This window comes from Prorops nasuta, unplaced genomic scaffold, assembly GCF_024137725.1.
Source record: "Prorops nasuta isolate Cenicafe-Biocafe unplaced genomic scaffold, Cenicafe_Pnas_1.2 PNAS00104, whole genome shotgun sequence".
NCBI lineage: Eukaryota > Metazoa > Arthropoda > Insecta > Hymenoptera > Bethylidae > Prorops > Prorops nasuta.
In genome coordinates, this window is record NW_027116901.1 from 48,144 (window position 1) to 72,519 (window position 24,376).

The 24,376-nt window shown below is 38.9% G+C and overlaps 2 protein-coding genes across 3 annotated transcripts in view; both read right to left on the reverse strand.

The window, feature by feature from the left end:
• LOC136784940 (trichohyalin-like) overlaps nucleotides 1-20,354 on the reverse strand; it is a 56,436-nt gene extending 36,082 nt beyond the window's left edge. Inside the window, exon 1 of one of the 2 annotated variants that reach the window (XM_066745905.1) lies at nucleotides 19,957-20,354. The gene's annotated coding sequence lies outside the window, so the exon portion shown is untranslated. Of the gene's footprint in view, nucleotides 1-11,119; nucleotides 11,587-19,956 lie in introns of those variants that run through there. The other variant, XM_066745904.1, reaches the window with a different exon arrangement.
• A 2,034-nt stretch (nucleotides 20,355-22,388) lies between these two features.
• Nucleotides 22,389-24,309, reverse strand: LOC136784938 (N(4)-(Beta-N-acetylglucosaminyl)-L-asparaginase-like). The gene is made up of 6 exons (XM_066745902.1): nucleotides 24,083-24,309; nucleotides 23,766-23,981; nucleotides 23,517-23,673; nucleotides 23,199-23,424; nucleotides 22,806-23,125; nucleotides 22,389-22,736 (listed from the first exon to the last, which is right to left on the reverse strand). Exons 2-6 carry the CDS (start codon nucleotides 23,890-23,892, stop codon nucleotides 22,484-22,486), a joined length of 1,083 nt encoding a protein of 360 aa, XP_066601999.1. The 5' UTR covers nucleotides 23,893-23,981; nucleotides 24,083-24,309; the 3' UTR covers nucleotides 22,389-22,483.
• Nucleotides 24,310-24,376: the final 67 nt, after the last annotated feature.

A 24,376-nucleotide genomic window follows, 5' to 3' on the forward strand; every position in this document is an offset into this window, starting at 1 on the left:
ATGCGTTAATCGCTTTCAAAGCAGCTATAATGCGCGAGATAAAAACGATCGTTGCTTAGAAATCGCATTGGATTCTATGAGAGATCCTCAAGGTTGTTTTGAAAAAAGAAAAACCCGTTCGTGTGATCGCGGCATTTTCTCTTTGGAATTTTGTTGAAGAGAAAAGAAGATTCGTGATATTTTTGGCCGATGATCGTATATATATATGGGGTTAATAATTAATTTGGGTTTACAGTGGTTATTATTCTGATTATGTATCGTTAAATGGAAAGGTCTCGCCGGGATGATCTTACAGCACGCTCCGAGAGTAACAGTACAATTCTATGCACTTTCACAAGTTCTTCCATACATTAATCATAGCGGCAAAGTCCGGTTTGAATTTGCATTAATTACAATACAAAGTGCGGCTATCTGGCAATAGCTCAGATCTGGCACGACTTTAATTCGCATTGTATACGGAGGACGAGATAAGTTTTTCCAGCTAAACTATCAATTTTGCCTGGAAGGAAAATCATAAAAGCAGCAGAAGTCGGTCTTGGAGGAGAAAGGCGTCCTCTCTTGAGCATAATCCAGTTCTCCAAACTTTTTGCCTTGATCCAAATTTTCATTTGGAATATTTAATTTATTTGTAACTCGCGCAACTGCGTGACACAATTATAAACGTCCAGTCTTATAAATATATTAATTATTAATATATATATATATATATGTTCCCGTTTAACTCCTCGACACTCTATATACTTTACATTTGCAGTGCACATAGTTGGAATTCCGGAACGCTTCGGACTATGTATATATATATACCGTTAATGCATAAAAAATATCCAAGGAATAAAGTGAAAACCACCATGAACGTTTTCCCAATGAATCGTTAAAGCGCGTCTCAAATTCTTGGCATTTTTCATCTATCCAGTTCATTAAGCGGGGGGAGCAGCAGAAAATCTATTGCGAAAGAAAGTTGTATCCGGTGCAGAATTCAACACACGAAAGCTTTCTTTCCGTTATGTTGGGAAATATCGAAATTACAAAGTGGTATAGAGGAGGGGGGAATGCATGGGTAGCGTGAGAATATTGTTTGGTGGCTGTTCCTGGTAATTGGCTTTTGACATGAATTCTCGCCAGGACATTGGAGATCGGTGAAGGATTCCGGGACCCCAAGTACCGTGAAAGCTGCACGGCTAGGGTACCTGCGTTTCATTAAGGACGCGATTGGGTTTGAGCGAGGTCCAATCGCGAAGGAGCCAGGCTTCTCGCTCGTAGTAAGTAGTTAGTTGCCGTTGTATCATTCGGCCTATCTCGCGAACCTGCCGTGTGTGTCAGAGTTAGTCATCGCTGAATCATGAGGTATGATCCAGCGCGAAAGGGCAGAAAAGTTGTGGGGTGGGGCAAACACGTACCGCGCATGCACTTGCACTTGCACCGTTCATGCTGCATATATATATACAGCATATATGCATGCAGCGGTACGGGCACCTGGTCGCCTTCTGCGTGTTTCGTCCGTTTCCTTTTCCCGTGAGAACGCCTTCTTCCTGCAAACTCTGCACGACCTATGTTACCTGCTACTTCCAACTTCCAACCACCGCTGCGACGACAGCTAGGCCACACGTGTGCCTCTCTCCATCCCTACAAACCTCCCGCATACACTCTTGCGAACATCGGTGGAGGGGAACCAGCAAATCTATAATATATATTTATATACTATTTCTGACATTCAAATATTTCCCGTGTTATTTTAACACGTTCTTATCGTCCCTCCATCACCTCCAACGTCCTATTTTTCAAACTCTCCTCCAATTACCCGAAACACCCGATAAAAAGACGATAGATAAACGCTCTCAATCCCGGCATCTTGCAAAAACAGCAATTTTCCACGTAATTATGCAACGTATAGTCTGCCGCATCGAAAATCAAGAGACGAAATTCTTCGTAAATTAAACGAAGTTTGTTGAAATTGTGGTGAATTTTAATAGGAAAAAGTGTGAATTTTTGAGGTTGGAATTAAAAATCGAAAGAAGAAATTCTTTACACGTGCGGAGGGATAAATTGAAGTTTACCGAGGTTCGATAACAGGTGTAGGACAATTTTTTGTAGAGCCGCTCGCGGTTATGAGATAGGATTCCTCGTTGGTCATCATTCAGCAGCAGCAGACTTGCAGCGAGCGATCGACTCAATGATTATACGTCACGCCGCGGCTACATTGCTTTCCTTGTAGATATTACGCGGAATGAGCCACCATACTTTATGCATTAATCCTATCTCCCTCCTGACAGCCTAATTAAAAGCATCCACGTTCGCGAATTTCAAGCCTTTTCAATGGGAAAAACTGTTTGTTGGGTTTTTTCAGTGGCGTTTATATATACATAGAGAGAGAGAGAGAGAGAGAGAATATATTTGCTGGAGAATTATCGCGGCAATATCGCTCTCGCGGCGATCGAGGCACATTAAGGGACTGAGCTACGAGATGCGCGTACTTTCATTAACGGTATTAATTCATCGGTGGTCCGATCGTGGCTGATTAACGATCTCGCGGCGGCCGTTTGATACAAATTACGCTGTCCAGGCCAATGCGACGTACTCTCCGTATATATATACGCGTGTATATATATATATATATATATATATATATATATATATATATATAGTCACGTAATTCTAGGCCCTAATGCAAAGGGTACATATCCCCGTGAGCCGATATACGTATAACCAACGAGCTGTGCGAAATTGCACGTTGGAAATGCCGATGAAAAATGTCCACGTGAGGAATGTTACGGGATATCGTAAAAGTCTCCGGCTTTGCACGATATACTACATGGAAGCTGGTAGTTTCAATTGATATTGGCGCCATTGGCAAATCTCGTCTTATTCCAGCGCTCGGCAAACGCATCGCTCCTTTTCTCCTGCTTTACCGATAAATTGCCACGTGCACCATCCTCTCATCCTGGCTCTGCTACGTCCGCCAACCGTTTCATCCACCAAACCGGCAAAAATCGGTAATTCGACGTCCCGCGGCGTAGTCCTCTCCGAGCCCGTAACGCTCCGTCGCTGCAATGTGTGTGTATATATAGTATATGTAGCGTGTGTGTATACCCCTCTCGCGAACCTCGGCCATAAACGATCCTCTCTCTCTCTCTCTCTCTCTCTCTCTGGCGCGACGATCGATCGGCCCCGTTAATTCCTATCTCTCCAATAAGCTACCACTGAAAATTACCAGAAGCAAATTTCCCTCCCATTGTATACTCAAACGATATAATATCTTTTGCACCGGACCTACTCCCAGTGGCCAGATAAGAAACTCGCAAAGCGCGTGTGATTCATGCAATAATGTCACGCGAAGTATCCCTCTGGAGGGACCCGGACTAGTCACACTCGCAGAGATGCGAATCAAAATATTCTTCTCTCTAGGAGCTATGATATTATACGTATATAGGTTTTTGCACTGGACATTTTTAAATTTTTCATTCATGATTTATTAAGGTGAATCCAAACGTGCGAAAAAGCAGCGTAACGTGACTCTATCGTGCATCAAGTCTGGATATGGCAATATACATAGGAACGCTCCCTAACGATACGTATAATGACAATAAAAAGTTTGATTCGTTACGTTGATCCGTACGTTATTTCTTGTCTGGATCCACCTTTGAAAGAGAGTCCATAGGAATTATAATTTCTGTTGGGTGCGAGCTATCGTGGTTCCAGTTGTCGATGATCATCTCCATCGACTTCTCAGGCCAAGTGTCTATCATACTTTCTACTGAATCACGATGATATCTAGTTGAAATATTGGTCTATAGACTATTAGCACCCTGCAAGGCGCTCGCAGTCTTCTATTATAAACACTTTATCGTGTTAAAATACGCAGCGGGCTTAATGAAATCACCCGCTGTATAAACTCAGCGTGAATTACTCGTTTATATATAAACTGCACTTGTACGTATGTATATATAATATAATAAATGGTAGCTGTGCATTTGAGCGCCAAAAATTTAGAATATATCGCAATCGATTTATTTTCCAGGCATAGAGAATTCCGATTCAACGTCGAGTTTAAAGCGACGTGCGGTTTGTCAGGTGTATCGTTGTTACGATTGTTGATGATCGTTCGGCTCAACTCCTAGCCAAGTGTCTATAAACGCTTTGTGCAGAATCATGACGATATCTGTTGAATTATCGGTCTATAGACGATTAGCACCCTGCAAAGCACGCGCAGTTCATATGTATAGCATAATACAACGTCGTGTTAAAATACGCAGCCAGTTTAATGAAATCGCCCTGCGTATAAACTCGGTAGGAGCCATACTCGTTTACATATATGATAGCTACGCGTTACTGTACGTTAGTTTACTTGCTTTAAAAGAGATACGATAGATATACTATGTATGTATATGTATACTGTACAAGGTAGGGCTTCGCGTAATAAATATCTGCCATGTTAGGTGCGCTTTAATTAAATCAACTCTTGTGTATTTTGAGAGTCGATTCAATTTGATGAAAAAGCGTAAATTACAAGCCAACCAAAAGCCTTCATCAGAAACGATTAATTAATCAGGCTTGCGCCTAAATTACACGCATTATCCTGTGAGAGTAGTTTATTTCATTTTCCCTTTTTTTCTTATGTAAGGGTTTTCAAAAATTCATTCTCATTTTCTTGCAAAATTTACTCAACTGTATCGACGGTTCTATTTAATGCTTGTAATTATTATTTTTACTTATTAATAAGGTATAATATTATAAAAATATCCAGCTGTTATCCGTTCGTATACAAGAATTCTTTTATCTAGAGCTCATAATTTTCTTCCCATTCTCACTATCGAAGCTCTTTTAAAACTTTGCATCAGTTTTTTAATTGAATTTCAAGCAGATTTTGTTCGGATTAAAAGCATGCTGATTTTATCGCATACTTGTACTGCAATTTTCATGCATTGACCTTGGCAGAAACTAGAGAGAGAGAGAGAGAGAGAGAGAGAGAGAGAAGCACACTCTTTATTCATTTGCCAAACGGTATCTGTGTGGAAACGACGACGACGACGACGACGACGACGGCGACGCGATTGAATAATATATCGATAAATATGCGCCTATAGAAGGAATTCAATTTTACTCGCAGCAGCCGTGAGGCTAAACGTGAGAAGAGGCAACATTTAAATCTCAATAATTGAATCTGTCCTCCGTAACGGACAAGGCCATCGCGCGAGCCTCGTTCCAACGATCAGCTGGAGAGCTACGTGAGATTTCGCAATAGCGATATCAAACGTACTACACAAACTCCTCTTCCTTCTTTCCTGCAAAAAATTATGCTTATCTGGAATACCATTGTTCCCAGCCCGAAAGCATCCGCGTTAACTCATTCGTGCAGAGATCGCGTTAAACCCCGCACACGCTTGAAAAATAAACTTCGTACCGCCACATAAGATAATTACCTACGTACAGTCATTAAAATTGAGCAAAAACATTTAATTATATATAGTACACGGCATGTCTATTATAAAGGCGCCATCCCGAAAAATTTAGATACAAACTTATAAAATATTTAAGTTTTTTTCTTATTTTTCAAAATTGAATATGCATTAATAAATTCTTTCATTCGAAGCTTTTGTATTAATATTAGTTTTATAAACAGTTGAATCACTTTGCTCTGATACTAGGTGAGATTTTGAAAGGATTAACCTTTGACCATTAGAATGCCTTAAATTGATAATTACGTAAAAATGGTATAAATAGTTTTTTTCTTATATTTAACATATTGCTACTTGGCAGTTTTAAAGCGAACACCATGTATAAATTTACTATATAAAGAGGAAAGTTTCCAAGGTCAAAGTAGAAGAGACGGGTCCTCTGGAATAATATGAGAAAAAAAATGCTAATCGAGTGGATGAAAACCATTAATAAATGAACCAGTTAAGGAAAAAATGATTAATTTTCACCGTCTCTTCGATTCCATTGAAAACTGTCGTTTGTTTCTCTAATAACCTGTATGCTTTTCATGAATCTTAGATCAAGGTGTGCGCCAATATTTTTCTCCAACTTCCGCTTTAGTTTTTACAAGCCTTCGTGATAATTCAACGATACGGTGCTATTATTTTATCGCTTATGGCAGTATTGCGTTGTAGCCAGTGTAATAAAGCTAGATAGAGCCGCAGTAAAATTAAAACGAGTGAAAGATTTGGCACGCGGCCCGGTTTTCGATATTTTCCATAAACGCTTTTCACGCGAGATTTTCTTCGCCAGCGAACGTTTAAGCGTGAATAACTGCAGCTCTACGTGGTCTTTATCTCGTTATCAGTCTAGCGTAAAGCAGACTCAACAGAATTTACCGACTTAACTGACTTTGCTAGAGTCTCGATGAATTTTCGCAGTTTCCGTTGCGTTTCATGCCGTCTCGCCAGCATAACGGTTCCCTCCGACCATCACCTTCCCCGGAAAAGCTTTCGCCAGACGAGTTAATTGACTTATCGCGTTTAATAAAAATTTTTACTTCCCCTTCCCCCTATCCACATTTATATATTACTCCGTCACTGATCCTTAATCGAGAACAAAAAATTTATAACAATTTATTTTGCTCGGTCGAAACTTTTATTTATCATTTCACTCCTTACAGAGGTTTTCCCCTCTTTCCTAAACATACTTAAATTACAATTATACAGCTTTTCTGGCTCATTGTCTATTCCTATTATTTTGTCCAACTAAGGTATATAAAGCGGGAGATGGGGGGGGGGGGGGTAGTTTATCTTTTCTCGGAAAACAAGATTCCCGTTGAAGGGAATCTTATTAGGTGTGTACGAGTCACAATTGCTTTTCTCTATTTCTATTGTTATATCCTCTCGCGCATTCTCATTGAATCCTATATACTTACAAGGATTGGTATTCATCTTCTCGACGTCTGCAAGCTTTTGTTACGTCTCGTTGAAAACTCGGAGCGTTCGGTTAAAATACAAACGGCCAGATATTCTTTTCCTAGAATCTCTTAAATTACATCTACGAGGAAACCCCTATGTACATGGCAATTTCATTCATCCCAATTGCATTCTCGCGTAGTCAAATTTACGTCTGAGAATGACTTTTATTGGTCTGCGTGAAACTTTGGAATAAAAAGAGAAACTGCGTCTTAATGTTCACAGTCAATATTAGTAATACTCCTGGCGATATTTGCTTTGTTTCGGAGCTCTCTTATACTCGATCGCGATATTTGAATTTTCCATGCACAGACGATTTTCCTCTGGATTCTACGCATTCCTGAGAATCTTGGTTCTCCATGGCTGAGCCGCGTTATAACGTCAGCTATTTACTTCCGCAGCTAATTACCGCGTGTACTCTACGTTACAGTCTAACAGCAGTGACGTAAGGAGACGAAGGAATCGTCTTCGGAGTGTAAAAGTGCCTCGTTCAATTTGTAACAATCAAATCGTGCGAAAAATTCACGCACAGCCATGTATTTAGGTGTAAGAATAGAGAATCATGGGAGATCGTTCGAAGGTTTCTCTGACAATTTTCGGCTGCGAGAGTGCGCGACCTTAGAGAGCTTGCCCCGAGGTCATAACGGCTTATAATGATCGATGTTCGATCGCTGACAATGAATACCAAACGTTGGGCAAAAAGCCTCGCGCGTTATTAATAAATAATCAATGCCAATTTTCAATTATTGCTCTTGGGGCTTGATAGCCCTTTGCAAAACACGTTCCGGCGCATAAATACGAGAATACGTGACCGGGTCTCACGATACGGTGCGTCGTACTTTCTGGAAAAGACTAGCAGGGATCATTAGCAAGCTTGTATAGGGTGCTCAGCGTAACGGTCCTATTCATTTTTAGACACTGCTGGTTAATTTTAGAAAAAATGCTTCTGATGAAAAATATACAGGAACATGCTTTTAACAAGATTCAACAATACAATATAAAATATTTGCTTTATTTTTTATAATAAAATATATATAGAGATCTTGATTTTTTTAAATAGTGACTCCTTATTTTTTATTACATACTCTTATAGCTTATCTCAAGATCTTTTCAATGCCTTCTTTTCTATTTTTTATTTCATCCAGTTGTTTACGAGATATTTTAATTTTAAATTATTCCTAGGTGAATGACTATGTATGTGTATGCGTATAGCTGACATATATACTACTTCAGCTATGCACACAACTATAGATATATATATATATATGCAATTTTAAATCGAAATATCTCGTAAGTGACTGGAGGAAATGAACAAATTGAAAAGAGGATTTTGAAAAGCTCTTCAGATGGAAAACTACAAAAATATGCAATAAAAAATGCTAGAGTTTTATTTAAAATACCCAAGGTGACCCTGTTTTATTATTTGAAAAGGTTTCGGTATTATATTCAGAGGGCGTTTCTAAATTTTGTTTCTAAACTTATCAGAAATGTCTGAGAATTTGATTCGTGACTAAACCATTAAGCTGAACACCCTGTGGAGTATAAGTGTCTCCTATCCACGGTGCGCCAATTTTACTTTAATCACAACGTCCCTCGACACGCCGACTCTCTCATTAGAATATCAATTTTTTACAAACTACTTTTCATCGAAACAGCCTAATTATCGCTGAAAAATCCATGAGAAAGAATAGAGGCACTCTCCGTCATTTGGCTCCGATCCAACCACGCTTCACCTTCATCCGCGTTTAGCTTTTCAAAGAATTTCCATCTCTATTTATTTTCAATATAGCATCATTTATCTTCCCTGTCTCGCTTAAGCACACCATCCGTCAATATTTTCAGTCTATTTACATTTCAAAGCCAAGACGGAAGCCAAACAAGATGGCAATTGCAGATTCGGAGCCACCTGCGGAGGAAGTTGGAATTATTGTGGAGTTGTGAGTTCGATCAAGAATAAATGTATATATATATATATATATATAATATTCTCAAACGAATGCTGAAGTAGTTTTCAAGTGTCACTGGTAAGGCTGAGGTGAGAGACTCCTTGTTTACATTTCAAGTCAAAGCACAGCGGTAGAAGCCGAAGAAGAAGAAGAAGTGGAAGAAGAGAAAAAAGAGGCGTGTAGTTAGAATAGAGAGAGAGAGAGAGAGAGAGAGTAAAGAGAGTTGGAGAGGGAAGGGGGACGACAAGGATGTGCGTGCGGTTGATGATTAATTCGATACATGAAGAGTTGAGAGAGCATAGGTGCCGGTCTCCTGTAACATTGGCAGCGAGGCCTAGGCTCAATTACCTGGAGCGATCGCTAGCGCTTGCAATCAAAGGACTCGGAGGATCTTTGGCCGAGCGAGAATTTGCATGTACGCTGAATATGCGGGAGAAAAGAACGGCATTATTTACGAGGCATCTGTGCAACCGAGTCGGTGTGCTGGATCAGTTGACGTGTGTGCATGGTAGTGCGCTATAGGACTATGCGGGATACCTGCATCCAGAACCTTCCTCGCGATACGTAACGCAAAAGCAACCCTCCACCTCTCCGCCTCGGCTCGAGACTCGACCTAACTAAGTCCCATGATAATGAAGCATCCCACCTGCATCAGACATCTCACAACAAACTTTCGAGACAAACATTTGCCCGGTAGACGCTTCCATTAATCAAATTACCACCGCGAGACGCGCGCGACGCCAAACGCGAACATCCCTCCCTCTCGAATGTATCTCCTTCTAGTCCCATACACGCATACACCTTCGACACAATAACACACGATCTCGCTTCAATCCTTAAATGCGCATCAGCCGTTTCAATAAATAGCCCGCTAATAGCGCATTCTCCCTTTATCATGGAAAACAATGACCGCGCTCTGGCAATCTCATTATATATATCTCTGGTAGCCTTCTTCGGCATATTTTAATTAGGGATTTATCAGCAGCGAACCTTTCAATGGCTTCGCGTTTTCTCCCTTATTCTTCCCTTCGTCCCTGCAGTTTTCAAATTACACCGCCAAGAGGAATCTTCCGGTAACCTTCCAGTCCTCCTCTATATATATATATATATATACGCTACTAAACCACTGCATTGCGATAGATATATACGCATCATTATGTAATTCTCCCGTGCCAACCTAATCGTGAGAGCTCCATTATAATTCTTCCGCGTTAACTATAGCAGCTCGGTAGAAACGACGAATCTACTATTTTTAGTAATTAATTGATCAATGATTCGCCCGATGTGCAATGACGTTCATTGCGCAAATTGAACGGGGGTAAGTAAGCGGATACTCTTGTATATCTCGATTTTAATTTGACGAGAAAAAGCTTGGCTCCTTGGTACATCAAACTAATACGGTATAGATTATAATTGGTCGTGTCGGAAGAACGCATTTGACGTCATTCGTTAAGGAAAAAACATTATGTCATATGTAACTATCGTGAAATACCATCGAGCATAATAATCGCGTCTGTTTTGCTTGTGAATCTCTAAAAAAATATTGTACTTTTGACAGATATGTCGAAGAATGGTTATTCTCCTCTGTAAAACGACAAGAAAACGAAACCACCGGTCGCTCCTACAGAATTTTACGTTAATTTTTATTTGCTAAACAGCTCTGCTGCAACTTCGCGCTAGATTGAGAGAGAACTGGCTGGGATTATCTCCGAGTGACGAGGTCGGTAAAAAAATATACAGAAATGCACCGGACGATTTAAATTTGCAGCTGAAGAGTTTTACGAGTGTAGATGGTACCGAGGACGATTGACGTCACCGGTACAGAAAGGGACAATGGCGTATTGCGTCAAGGTAAATGACAGCAGCGAAAATCATATATATTTCCGAGCAAAAGATTACAGCTGCGGTTTTGATGGTTAATAAAGCGTGTGGTTGATCCGATTGCACTCTCAACGTTTCGACACGCTTCGTTCTATATATAATTGATAGTACAGTCTAAACTTGGATTCTACCGGTATCATTCCCCGCTGATTTCCATTTAAAATTTAGCAAATACCACAGAGTGTACGAATTAAAGCACTAGTTTTCGAGGAATTATTGAGCAAATAAGAGGCAGCAATTTGAGTAATCGCGCATCCAGGTCGATAATGCGCGTCTCGACGAATCGTTAAGTATACTCGATCGAGTTTCAACAGCGTCGCTTTGACGAGGAATATCACAAAGGAGTTATACTCGAGAAGCAAGGAAAGGTTGAGCGATTTTCGTTTCGCGCCAGTCACGTACCTTTTGTTTACGAAATAGCCCAGTGCTGGAGAGAGGCCTTCCTTCGGATGTTTCTCGATGGAGAGGAGCCAGGTCGCAAAAGTCACAGTTCCGTATTATCGTCACGCGCGCAGCAACGATAAAACAGTTCGTCAAAGTATTAATCGTGCACGAGAACGTGAGTGGTACACGATATACTTGAATGTACTATCGCGCCGGTGATGTATAGCTCGTATTCGAAGAGTCGTCTCTCAGAACATTGGCAAAATTTTATTTTGCTCCGATGGAATTTCTGCTGGAAGAGACCAAGAGATTTTGGAAGAATCGACGTTGAGAAGATTATCGGGCTTTTCCGGGGATCTCTCGGATTGAATCGATATCGGGGGAATTTGATCGGAAAAGTGATAGGGCAGCTGCGTTGCTGCGCACGCCACGGCCGTGCACCAACTGGCGTGACTACTGTTGCCACTGCCGGTCGAGGTTCCGACGTCGTCTGACTACCGTCGGCGCTTAACCACTTGCACGCGATTGGTCCGTGTTACCCGGCTCCTCGGCCGTCTCTCTCGCTCCCTCTTTACTCTCTTCTTCTATCCACCATGCTCACCCCACTCCCACTAACGAGCCACAACCTGTATGAGCGAGCGACTCCGAAGCTTCGGAAGCCTCGCTCATCCTCCACCTACCTACTCTCTCTCTCTCTCTCTCTCCCTCTCCCTCTCCCTCTCCCTCCTTCACTCATCCACGCATCAACAACACAGAAACGCTAATATGTATTGGTTTATGTACAGGTCCACACGCACAACGCACACCAACGATCGCGTTCCTGTGAATGAATTCCTGTATCTGATAGCCGTCGCTTTAGGTATACTACTGTATTCGCAAAAAATGTGTATATATATAGTGTGTAACGCAATTTTTGATAAGCACCCTCTTTAGTGTAAATACGGGGATCGAGCTGGTACGGGCACCTTTTCAACAATATATTCGCATTAAATCGAGAAGCTGATACGCGGTGCGGATTCTTCTACTATCTACTCCATAACGAAACGCGAAAATCTGTAATGTCCGTTCCACTACAGCGATATTGTGGAATATACTCGATTTCACCAATTGTTCCTGCGTTAATGAGAATTGGCAATTGGCGTTTTATTACATAGGAACGTCTCACATATAAAATACCATTTTGCATAAAGCATTTCCACATACCATCAGCGCTATACAACTTAACTTACTAATGGTACGTGAAAGTATCAGCGACACTCGTCCAATATTAATTTTATTACTTTTCCTATTTTCATCCTTCTACATTTTGCAACTAGATAAATTGCATCGCGCACATATTCATTGTTATAAATAATAACGTAAGAAAATGTTATTTTCATTGTTGTTGATTGGTTCGCGGTAAAGATCTGTGATTGAGCGGTAAAAAAGCGTTTTATGCATCCAATTAGAAGAATGTTTACGTGAGAGAGTTCGAAGATCAGCATAATTTTCGCCTTTACGAGAGTATAGGACTGGAGAAAGTAGATTTTAATCCTCCCACGCGTAATCGGTGCTCCATCGTCACGACGGGAAACGTTGTCGATATTATAGACGTCTGGGACTGATACCGATCGGGTCTCAGGTAAATTTGCAATATTGCCCATTTTCTCCCTACCCGAAAATTTCGCTGAATAGCGCTTAGGTATATTCGCGTCGGTACGGTTGCAATTCGGAGCAAAGTGATTGGGGCTAAATGGTAGCGCAAACGATTTCCTTGCAAAATAGCGAAATCACAAAATTCTTGCTTACTTATTGTAAATGCGGTAAAAATCGCGTGGAACTAGTTGGTTATCACGCGAGAGAGGATACGCTGTGCTGCGCGTATTAAGGATAACGCTCACGTGGATGAATCCTTAACTAATAAGTAGCTGCGCGGCGAATATTTTCTCCACTTTGCAAAATACTTATTAGCCAATTCCGTGCGGATGTTGCAGAAGTCGATGAAGATTTCCCGATTCGATAGGAAAACCACCGCAACTGCAGGATATACGGCGACTAAAAAATCCAACAGTGCAGAGTTCATCTTAAAAATAAAGAACGATGGAGGGGGGGGGGGGAGAACTTCCACAAGATTAATTCAAGCAAAAAATTAATCCTGGACGCATGGGAAGTAATAATAATGTTTTAAAGTCAATGGCAAGATTTGCTGGGAAATAAATCTGGAAGAAAGTCTGAGAGAGCTTAGAATGAGTTATGGTGGGGTAGGAGGAAATGAAATATTGAATGGGAGAGCAAGGGTGATAATGTCTCGAGTTGCACGTTGTAGCAATAATAATGCTGAATCTGAGATGCATCGACTGCAGTTATTTAAAGTATAACACGATTAGCATTTTTACCAGAATTCTGCTGAACGTGTATATATGTATATGTATACTACTACACAAAGACGTTCGCCAGGACCAAACGCAATCTGTTTATAATCATCCGACTGGAATGTATCTTTTAATACGCGACAGTATCTACGACGTAGGGCAAAACAGTTACAATCTCCTATCTGCCTAAGGAGAACATTATTCTTAATCCCGAACAGTGTGTCACGCGTAATCGAACTCGGCGAAATTTATGATTTTCGCACGAGATTTTATGTCCACCTCCCCCCTGTATACCTTTTATCCAACGCGTGGTTCGTATTTATTTACAAACTCTCTGGACAGAGGCAGAAAGAGTCTCGTGAATCGCGGATACGATCTGTAACTTACGCTCATTGCTCGACTTAAATTTGAATCAGTAATCGGAAGATTTACCTCGAGCTCCGTCTAATCATTTAACGTTGCGATACAAGATCGCGAGATTGCTGATTGCCAAATGAAAATCTCCAATTGTATATACGTGAGGTGAGTCTGCAGAATTTTTCTGTTTGAGCACCTGCGCGGATTAACATCCGTGCTGTGATCTCTCGATACACAATTGTGATTGTGTGCGTGCATACGTATTAGATTTATACCTGTATTATCGGTTCATTGAATCACATGGAAAAGCGTAAATTTTAATCAATTAGTTTCAAGTGGTCGCTTGATAAAGCAGCGACGCTCATGGTGAGTTTTATGTGCATGTGAGGTGGCCGTTGTCTGCTCTGTTTCTTAGGTATGTATAGGCGGAAAGTATAAAGTTCTCGAATGCGACGGATCGGAATGAATGAGAGCACGAGCAAAGGGAGAATCGAGCGAGAAGAAGAAGGAGATGTTGCATGGAAGAACGAGTGACGATTCGGAGGCTCCAGTGACTAACCTCCTTTTATCAAATTGACCCTAAGCGGTGATTAAATCAATTGAAAGGTCTTGCGCCAACATTAAGCCAAGACCTTCCATTTGACAAATCGAGTTCTAAGACCCGTAAGAGAAAATCACCAAATTTTTTTCATCCAAACCGGTAAACCGGATGAAGTCATTGTAGAGAGTTTTACGTGACACGCGATAATAATAAGCTTGAATTTAATTAAATTATACTATACGTATAAGCACTGAACGAAATCTTTATTGCGCATAGGTTCAAAATGAGACTGATATATATATGTAAATAATAGGAGGAAGGAAAGGAAAGAGCGAAAATCCTATCGGTTCTATGCATGAATAGAACGTTAATAATTGTAAACAAAGAGTGTAACGCGAGTATTTAAGAAATAAATGATCGTGAGGACCTTCGTCCACGAGTATTCAGACAAGTGTCGGTTAGTTGGATGCGAAGGCAACCGTGACTCTTCATAATTTCGCTAGTCGACCTCGATGAATTTTTGCATAAATTATACACGGACGTCCGAAAAATAGACATTCGATCGAGAAACATCAACCTGCAGAACGATCTTACATTTTATTCGATATTTTGTGATTCGTCCTTCCTATTCCCAAGATTTCTGCAGAAACTCCACTCGAGTCTATAAAGCTTATTGCAGTATATAAACAACGTTTGAACGATGTTTACTCGTAAATTGATTATGCAAAATGAAAAATCCTGTTTTTTTTTTAACACAGTTGATGGTTCTTTCGAAATAAACACGTATGGATTCATCCTGCTTCCTATTTGGTCTCATTTAAATTCATATTAATTCATTCCTTTTCCTCAACGCTGTGTGGCTTATCCTAAAATATAATTGAGTCATAAGGTCGTACGATTAAACTAAAGGAATGAAGGTTGAACCACCTTTAGAGCTAATGGTTAAAGCCTTGTTCGCGCTTATATTTAAATTTGACGAGTTCTCGAAAGTCCCTGAATTATCGTGAACATAAAACTTATAAGGATATCGTTATTCAGGAAAAAGGAAGAAGCCAATACTTCGTAGCACGGAGAAATTGCATAAGAGGTGGAAACAGGTATTTTCACTTAAATATACGAAAGTTTAGAAGGATGTTCACATATAAACCTTCCACTCGAACATCGAACACTATTTTGGTCGAAATTAGACAGGGGCCAAATATTGCAAAATTTTCCTTAGAGTGTTCCGTCATTTTCAAGACTCATCGCGGCTAAGATACTTGAGATTCTTCTAGCGACGATTTATTGACTCTCGGTAGAAACGTGAATGTTTTTAGGGTTCAAGGTAACGGACGATCGAAGAGACAAGTGCATATCACGTTTGCTGTACGAGTATAGATATACACGCTACATTCCTCTTCTTATCGCCCTCGCCGTTAAATAAAGAGATACGAATCTGTAATTTATATAAGTCAGTAATTAGCAAGCACATCGGTGGAAAAAGTGCAAAATATAATATAAATTACCCGATAAAATGCTTCGTTCAATTTTCAAATTTTTGGATATTTACCAATAACATTTCCGTTACATCCGTCTTGCCAGATAAATCTCAAGTTATACGAAACAGATGTTAATGCTCGTTTAAACATCTTTTACGAGAAGCCTTCATTCCAACCAGATGGTTTTGATTTATAAAAGATATTCTGCCTTATGAAAAAGTAGAGTCTAGACGGGGCAACTTTCGAGTCCCGTTAAAAAAGCAATTCAATGATATTTACGCGAAAATCCGAATCGTGGTATACAGGTAGAATGGATTGGCAATAATACTTTTTACAACTATTTTTAAATGTAAAATTGCATTTGAATGACAAAGGGATTTTTTCAAATACGATATGAGATGTTACTCGAATTTTTCATGATCCAAGTCTTTGAAAGAAGACTAAAGGATTATGTCGTTCGAATTATCCTTCTGCAAATTCATGAATTATGTAAAAATTCGTTATATGTTGTATTATGCAGATCAATTATTAATACTTGTAGTTTTGAAACTAAATTTATTATAAAAGTAACAAAATAGTCATTTCTCGCAAAAAGTACGCTATAAAAAATTAGATTATAGTAATGCTATAAATAGAGGACTTGTCTTGTTCGGTTATGATAGCCGGCTGCTATCTTGTATTATCGCAAAAGAGAAGGTTTCAATCAACTTCATTTATTGATAATTGATTCCTCGTTTTCTTGACAAGAAAACCAGCAAAAAAAATGGCGAAATGAAAAATTAAACCATACTAAAGCGAGCAGCATATATTATCGTTTATCCAGCTTTCAACAATATATCCCAGCAATTCATCCTGCTCATTTTTGTCTTTCGCAACACTCGATCGTCGAGTGGGGGAAAAAAACGAGTATACTCGAGTATTTATTACAATATTCCTTTTCTCTTGAATACTGCATATATAGAATAATAATAACATTGAAAAGATTCAGCACATGATTCTAGCTGTCAGAGAAGAATAATAGTTCATATGTCGAAAGAAAATTCTTTTGTTTATATTAAAGATATGATGTAGTTTCCTGATGCACACATACACACGCACACACGGAGGGTCATAAATAATCAATGTCGATTATTGCAAAAAGCATAATAAGGCATGCCATTGTACGTGTAGCGGTTGAACGAAGGACGATGTAAGGCTCTAAACCGATCGAGATAGAGAAAAAAAAACAATTGAGGAAGTCCTAGCATAAAAGTCAAGTCGGAAAACAAATTGCAGCATGAATACATATTTATATGTGCATCGGTATGCAAGGTTTCGTTAATTTCGAAAAAAAAAGCAAAAAGAAAAGTATGCGCTCCTATATAAAAGAAATTGAAGCGCCTCATCAGAATAGGCCATTAAACAACCATTAGCGCATCTATACGTTCTGCTAGGTTTTATTTTGGGAAATTATAAATATATCAATACTAATCAATTAGGTGGATCCCGCGAGCAATTTATATACGTATGTTATTTACGGATACGGTAAATGCCACTTATAACCATCAAAACAATTAAAGCTTAATCAAGCAGTATGTAAGCAAACTGGTATAATGTTTTACGATATAATAACGAAGCTGTGCCAAAGTATATAATAATCGATAGCAGCTGATCAGTTTCATCGATCTAGGCGCCTAGCCAGTGCACAAGAAGCAATTTCATCGATAATCAGGCCATTTCAGCATGACATTACGATGCACTTCTTTGCATGGACGGATACAAAATTCAACTCGATACCTCGACTGCTGCTGTAATATATTCTATCTAAATCGTTCGGCTACAAATAACTATCGCCACTTGCTCTTACTTGGCCCCCGGCTGTACTACTTTTTATACCACCCCCTCCCCTCCCCCGTCACACCATCTCACACTTACTTTTCCATTCTTCTCTCTCATAACCCCCTCATTTTTCTTCCTCCTCGCCAGAGTTGTTAAAATTTACAGGGTCCACACGAGACACACACTCTATAGCCAAATAAAGTCAACAATAATAAGATGTGGTTCGCTGGAGAAATCTCTGTCCAATAGAAATAAGATTTATCTCATTGTAGCTAGTTAGATTCACTCGATATGGAATGAGATTATTGCTGGCGATATAGCGGTGCGGCGTTTGATAAAAGGCCTCTCCTTCCCTTACCAAATCGAAGATCTGCTGCGCCCAGGGCACGCCGGTTGTTATCCCAAGGTGCTCGACAACTCGCCATCTTCCACGCCAACCTATATATATATACTACTATATGAATGTAACAGCGTCCGATACTCCGCGATGTCCGATATCATCCGATATGGCGAGTCAAATGAGAAACGACCGCGAGATCGATAAAAGCCGCGCTAGAAAACTTTATTGACGAAATGAGTCGTACGCCGATTTAGATAAGACAACCAGGGCTTTTACCACCTTTCGATATTCATTCAGCGCGATAGCCGCTCTATATTATTTTGATAACGGTCACGCGTCTTCTTCTATCCATCCAGCCTTCGTTTCCTGTTTACCCTCCCCCCCCCCCCCCCCCTTACTGTAACAAGTCATTTTTCTCTCGCGCTAAATGTCGTATCATTAAAAAGCATCCGTGTCTTTATGCGTATACGTATAGCACAAGCTTATACCCACTTTTTACCGATTCCACGCTGTAATTACACACCTCTCAATTATTATTTTGAAATTTCTTCGTAAGAGTGTCTGAAAGTGAAAGCACTTTGCCGAGAGGAGAAAGTCAAATTTACGGCTTCCACTTCATAGATCCCGTAAACGTCATTGATCAAGCGAGAAAAAAGTGAATAACTCTCCTTCCTTTTTTACGGAGTAACGTTTTTACTCCGTTTGTTTTTTTTTATTTTGCACTGTTTAATCGCAAGTGCATAAATGGCGGATATAGCAAGCGGCTGTTTTCATTATCGAGCTAACTGCGAGTAGTTGGTCAATTAGCACGTACTATAGAAGGATATTGTGGCAGGTAAGTTTCAAACGACATCGAATGTAGATATTAACACGTTCTGCCAAATTAACGAGTGTACCGAAAGTAACGTTAGAGAAGCCACAGGTTTTAATGAATTTTATTTTAAACCGATAGTCCATCGTTTGTGTAAGATGGAATTTTTTCAACGGCTGCTGTGACAGAATAAACAAGGAAGGAGGAAAAGGATGTTATTATTTCTCTAGAAATAAAGGAATAAATAATATAAAAAGTTAGCAATGTTAGAGAGGAAAATATTGAGAACGTAGTTCATATCATTTTCATCTTGATCGAAAATATCTTTGTGTGTCTGTCTTCACAGATACACTGAAAATGCTACAAATTTACCATGATTTCTTAAAAACATATTGCAATTTAGTAAAATACTATGCATACTTATCCAATTTAATATTTGGTAAATTAGGTTATTGCTTCTCTCTCTCTCTTTCGAATTTGCTTATTTCTTTTTTCTCAGGCAAATGAGTCCCCCAAAGAACATCTGATTTAGGCTTCAAACAGTTCTGTCAAATTAGCAATTTAACCTAAAGTAATATTAGATAAGCTATATAATATGAGTATTAGAAATTAATTTGAAACAAATTGTCCATTGATTGCGCAAAATGAAATGTATCAGATGACTGTTTCGACAAAGTAAAATAAGGAAGAAGGAAGGAAGGAAGTAAAAAAGAAAAAATAGGTGGTGTGTTAGAGTGAGAGAGAGAAAGGGAGAGAGAGAGAGAGAGAGAGAGAGAGAGAGAGGAGAGCGTTGAGAACAGAGTGCAGTGGGGAGGGCAGAGAAGTATATATATGTAGAAGCAGAAAGTCAGAGTTGTGAATAAAGGTAAAGAAAGCCCAGGCAAAGCAAGGCAAGAGGCGCATTCCTGAGCGAGTCGCTTGCGTCGCTGCGATCGCGATCGACCATGCCCCGACGAGCGGGCCCCGCATTCCTTCCACCTGTCAGAAGGTGGGCCCGTTCTCACGGGGAAGGGATGAATCAAGCGCACGCTAATAAAACGGACCTGTCGTCCCAAAAACCGAAGCTTCAAACTCATCGAGAGCTTCCTCCGCTTGATCCTCTACAATTTCAATATGGCTGTAATTCCATACACTGCAAAATACACACAATCTTATATACCTCTTCAATTTCCATGTTTTCTTCTTGGTGCGCACCACATTCCTCGAATTTTCGACTCTTTGCCGAAAACTTGTCTCTGTCACGCGAGAGACTCGATAGTGGAGCTCCTCCTGTCACGCCTGGTCCAACTGTTGCTCACACAGGCTCTCCTGTATTCCGAATAGAACAACTTTTAGCGCACTGTTCTAGCGAGTCTTTGGCCGCACCACCCACGGGTGCAACTGCACTGCACCGGGTGTGCTTTGCCAATTCGACGAAACACGAGACACGAGACGAGGATGGCGAGGATTAAGGATAGACCTTTTGAAAATTATTTACGATCAGTTATTGGGAATTTTTAGCGCACTCTTCCATGGAGCGAATCTCGATGGTAGCGCGACGTTCGCCACGACAACATAACTGGACACCGGTTGGTAGGAGAACTGGAAGAACTGAACCGAGGAGAAACGAACTGGTGGAGGAGTAGGAGGAGAGAAAAGAGATGGAGAGTGTGAGAGAGTGTTAGAGAGAGAGAGAGAGAGGGGCGGTGAGAGGAGGCGAAGCGCAGGGAAAGCACCGTGTGGCATGGTATGGCAATGCAATAGAAGGAGGGACCTTAGAAACCTCTCTCTTTTCCACTTTCAGAGTAGAATGGGTAGAATACCTCGTTGCTCTCTCGGCCGTAGGGCCCACTACCTCGATATCTCTACACATTCATACGGGCCTGAACCGAACGAACACCTGGAAGTACACGCGACTGCAACGGAAAAATGCTTCCTCTTCTCCAGCACTCTCTTCCAATCTTAACCCCGATCAATTTGTCCCTTTTAAAACAAAGGTAACGCGCCTGGATCGTAAAACCAACCACTTTGGACTTGCTGCACTTTTCGATAAAATCCTCTTTATTGTACAAACTCTGAGAAAAAAGCTTATATTTGAAAAACTTGGAACCAGTTACGTGCTGAAGCAGTTAAAAATATTTATATTGCTTTTCCGAGGTACATATAATAGCAATGTAAAAAGGATCGTTAAATAAGAAAAAAGCAATTTGCTAACAGGTCAAAATTATTCTTCGTTTTCTGTCATAATGATTGCTGGAAATTTTCCAGCAGAGTGATTAATTTCAAGCCAGAAAAAATTCGTTATCTTTGATGCGCTGACTACGCGCGAGCCAGTTAAAAAAATTCCATAGATTTATGAAAATGAGTAATCAGCTGGCTTCTTAGAGAAATAAACAGACAAGTCTAATTTCTGCCTTGACATTTAATTTGCAATAAATAATCGTAGCTTGTCAGTATTTGTTATAAAAGTAATGAAAAATTTAACAAATCATCGATATGGAGTTTACATAAAACTTTAACGCATGCCTTTTTTGACAAGTGGATTTGTATCGCATTTTTTCCTAACACGTTTCATACCTATATTTATCAAATCATGACTTACAAATAGCTGCCTGGAACATTCTCGCAATTCGCGACATCTTTTTCCTTATTAATTTAAGGTCGTTAATCTCCGGAGCACTGACTTTTCACTTAATATTATAATAAAACTATTTTTATCCGTACCATTAATCGATTATCTTGTTATGTGTATATAATTATATAGAATGTAGGTAAACTTAAGAGAGACGAGTACTTTTATAGTTTTGTAAGAATGTACAATAACCGTGAACAATTTCTTTCCAATTACTATCATTGTAAATACAAATTGTTTACAAAATTACGATTTGATTGAATAATCATTATATAGGACTACTGCAAAATTATGTAATAGCTTCTTTTGCAATTGAGGTCAATTGCGTTGTGCACGCATTGAAGATGCGACGTTCATGATGCAGATAGAATATTTTGAATGATGTGTACTATAATGATGGATATTGACATAAGAGATAAACATTTCTCCAATCAAAATTTTTTCATTTATTCGTGAATCAGAATTTAATTAATAAACTAATACCTATACTACACTACGCGATGGTCCAATTGATACATCAAATTTAAATGCACATGCAAATATTTACTTTTTTAAGTAATCAGGCTACTAAATCAAAGTGTCACATATTTGCAGACAAATATATCTATAGGAGAAATTTAGAAATTAAGTAATTAAATTCGGGAACTAACATTTACGTGTACGCACATTGATAAAAGGATAAAATAGAACAAAATTATAAACGTGTATGTACCACGGAAAAGATAGTTCCTTATTTTTCCAATAGAGGCGCGAGTTACGTTATTACAAAGTGCGGGAAAATTAAAAACTACATTCTTTGTAACATACTTCTGTAAATAATTTTTTAAATTATCACTGTTTATCTCACTTATTTTTTTACCGTCGAAAAATGTGCTGTAGCCAGTCTGTACACGCCCAACTACAATTTGGTTTTTAGTATATATATAGAGAGAGAGAGAAGTGAAACTACAATTTTTATTTCATTAGTGGAAAATTAATAAAGTAGTCAATTATTTATTTGAAACATATATAAAAGCACAAATTTAAAGTTTTACGTAATAAGTATTCATAATTATAAACAAAAGTTTGAAACATTTTATAAATCTTCATTTTTTACAACACTAAATGCATGTGTGCATTTTGCAAATCTTTGCCGAACTCCTTCTGTATTAGCAATATAGTATGGAAACTGTAAAATTCCGTTACAAGCAGCTCCAAACTCCCCATTTTTATTTAATGCAATTACTCCACCAACAAAATTTGGGTAATGTTTAGCAATTCTACCAATAGCAACGGCTGCAGCATCTGTAGGGGATGCACCGCGGCGCATTTCTTCGACAGCTAAGAAACTATTAACAGATGTAATAGATAATTAGAAAATATTAGCTTCGTTTTGTGTGTCACTCTCTAAAAAGTACCTGGGCAAAAATCTCATCATTACATCTCCATCTCCAGTACCTGCAGCAGCACCAACTTCTTGATCGGCATACGCACCTGCACCTGGAATTGGAGAATCCCCAATACGCCCCGGTATCTTATAAATTGCCCCATTAGTTGAAGTTCCAGCAGCAATGTGTCCATGTACATCCATAGCTATGACTCCAATTGTATCATGATTATTCTCATCTATAGTCGGTATTTTATTTCTTAGTTGATATTCACTTGTCTTAAACCTTTGGTGATAGTTATTTATTGGGTGATATGGTCCACAACTAGTCTTTGGATTAGGCTCCACATTCTATACAAAATTTTTGTTATTTAAGTAGCATAAATAAATGTTTTATTAGACAACATATTTTCACTCCTTTTACCTTCCAAAAATTACGTTGGCAATGTTTTTTTTTCCAGTTCTCCCATACCAATTTAGAATGGTCTGTCTGTAGTGACTCTGATGGAAATCCAAATTTCTGAGCAAACTCTGTAGCCAAACTTCCACCGAGTAGAGAATGTTCTGTATTTTCTAAAACTTTACGAGCAACAGAAATTGCACTTTTAATATTTCGTAATCCTCCTACAGCACCAACATCCATTTTCACTCTAAAATTAATTAAGATAACTGAATGTAAAAAATATACTCGGCTATCAAACATAATGTTTATTTAACTAAACAAATTGATGAGCTATATTACCCATCCATAATCATTGCATCCAGAGTTGTTTCACCATTTTCATCTGGGCTACCTCCAAATCCTACTGTCCCTCGGCACTGGTTTTCTTCACAGATTGAGCATGCTAACTCAATAGCATCAATCGCAGTTTGGTTTGACTTTTGTATTTCTTCCCATGCTTAAAAATAATTATAATACATTTTAGTTTATTCATCTACAAAATCTGATAAATCTTAATTGAATTAATATTTCTGCTTTAGAATATATTACCTTTCTCTGTAGCTTCTTTGTAGTCCCATGTAACAACAATTAAAGGATTTGTACTATCAACTACTTTCAAGGAAATAAAGAAAACAATATTTAATAAAAAAACTGATTTTTTAAAAGTTTCAATCATTTTCTTAAAACCTTCTTTCAAAAACCTTTCTATCGATTCTTTTAACTTATTATGTAAATTATAATACTTGTGCTAACATAAATATATAGCTGTGAATGTTAATAAAGTCAATTAAGGTTATATGCAGTGTAGGAGATACAATGGAATGAATAAAGTTCAATATACCAACAGTAACTAATTGTAAAAATACCTTAACCGCTATTTATAATATGCTTATCAGCAGACATGATATCAAATATCAAAATAACAAATCAATATTGTCTTTGATTTATATATTTATTTCTAGAAAGAACTTTATTAATCGCTTTGTTATTAATACAAAAAACATATTTTTTAAATGTATAAAAAATTGAAGTTATAATGCTCGTGTTTTTTTTAGGACGTCAGATTGTCACCCTCAATCGAACATGTGCCTGATGGCTCTGTCTGAATCATCTGAATGCTTATATGAGTGATATGTGCTCAGTGCTGTGCTTTCCCCACT

Coding starts and splice junctions, on each gene's coding strand:
- LOC136784938 (XM_066745902.1), bottom strand. CDS start 23,892: ATGATTGAAACTTTTAAAAAATCAGTTTTTTTATTAAATATTGTTTTC. Junction 23,425..23,516: donor GATGCAATGATTATGGATGG/GTAATATAGCTC, acceptor AATTAATTTTAG/AGTGAAAATGGATGTTGGTG. Junction 23,126..23,198: donor GCCAACGTAATTTTTGGAAG/GTAAAAGGAGTG, acceptor AATTTTGTATAG/AATGTGGAGCCTAATCCAAA.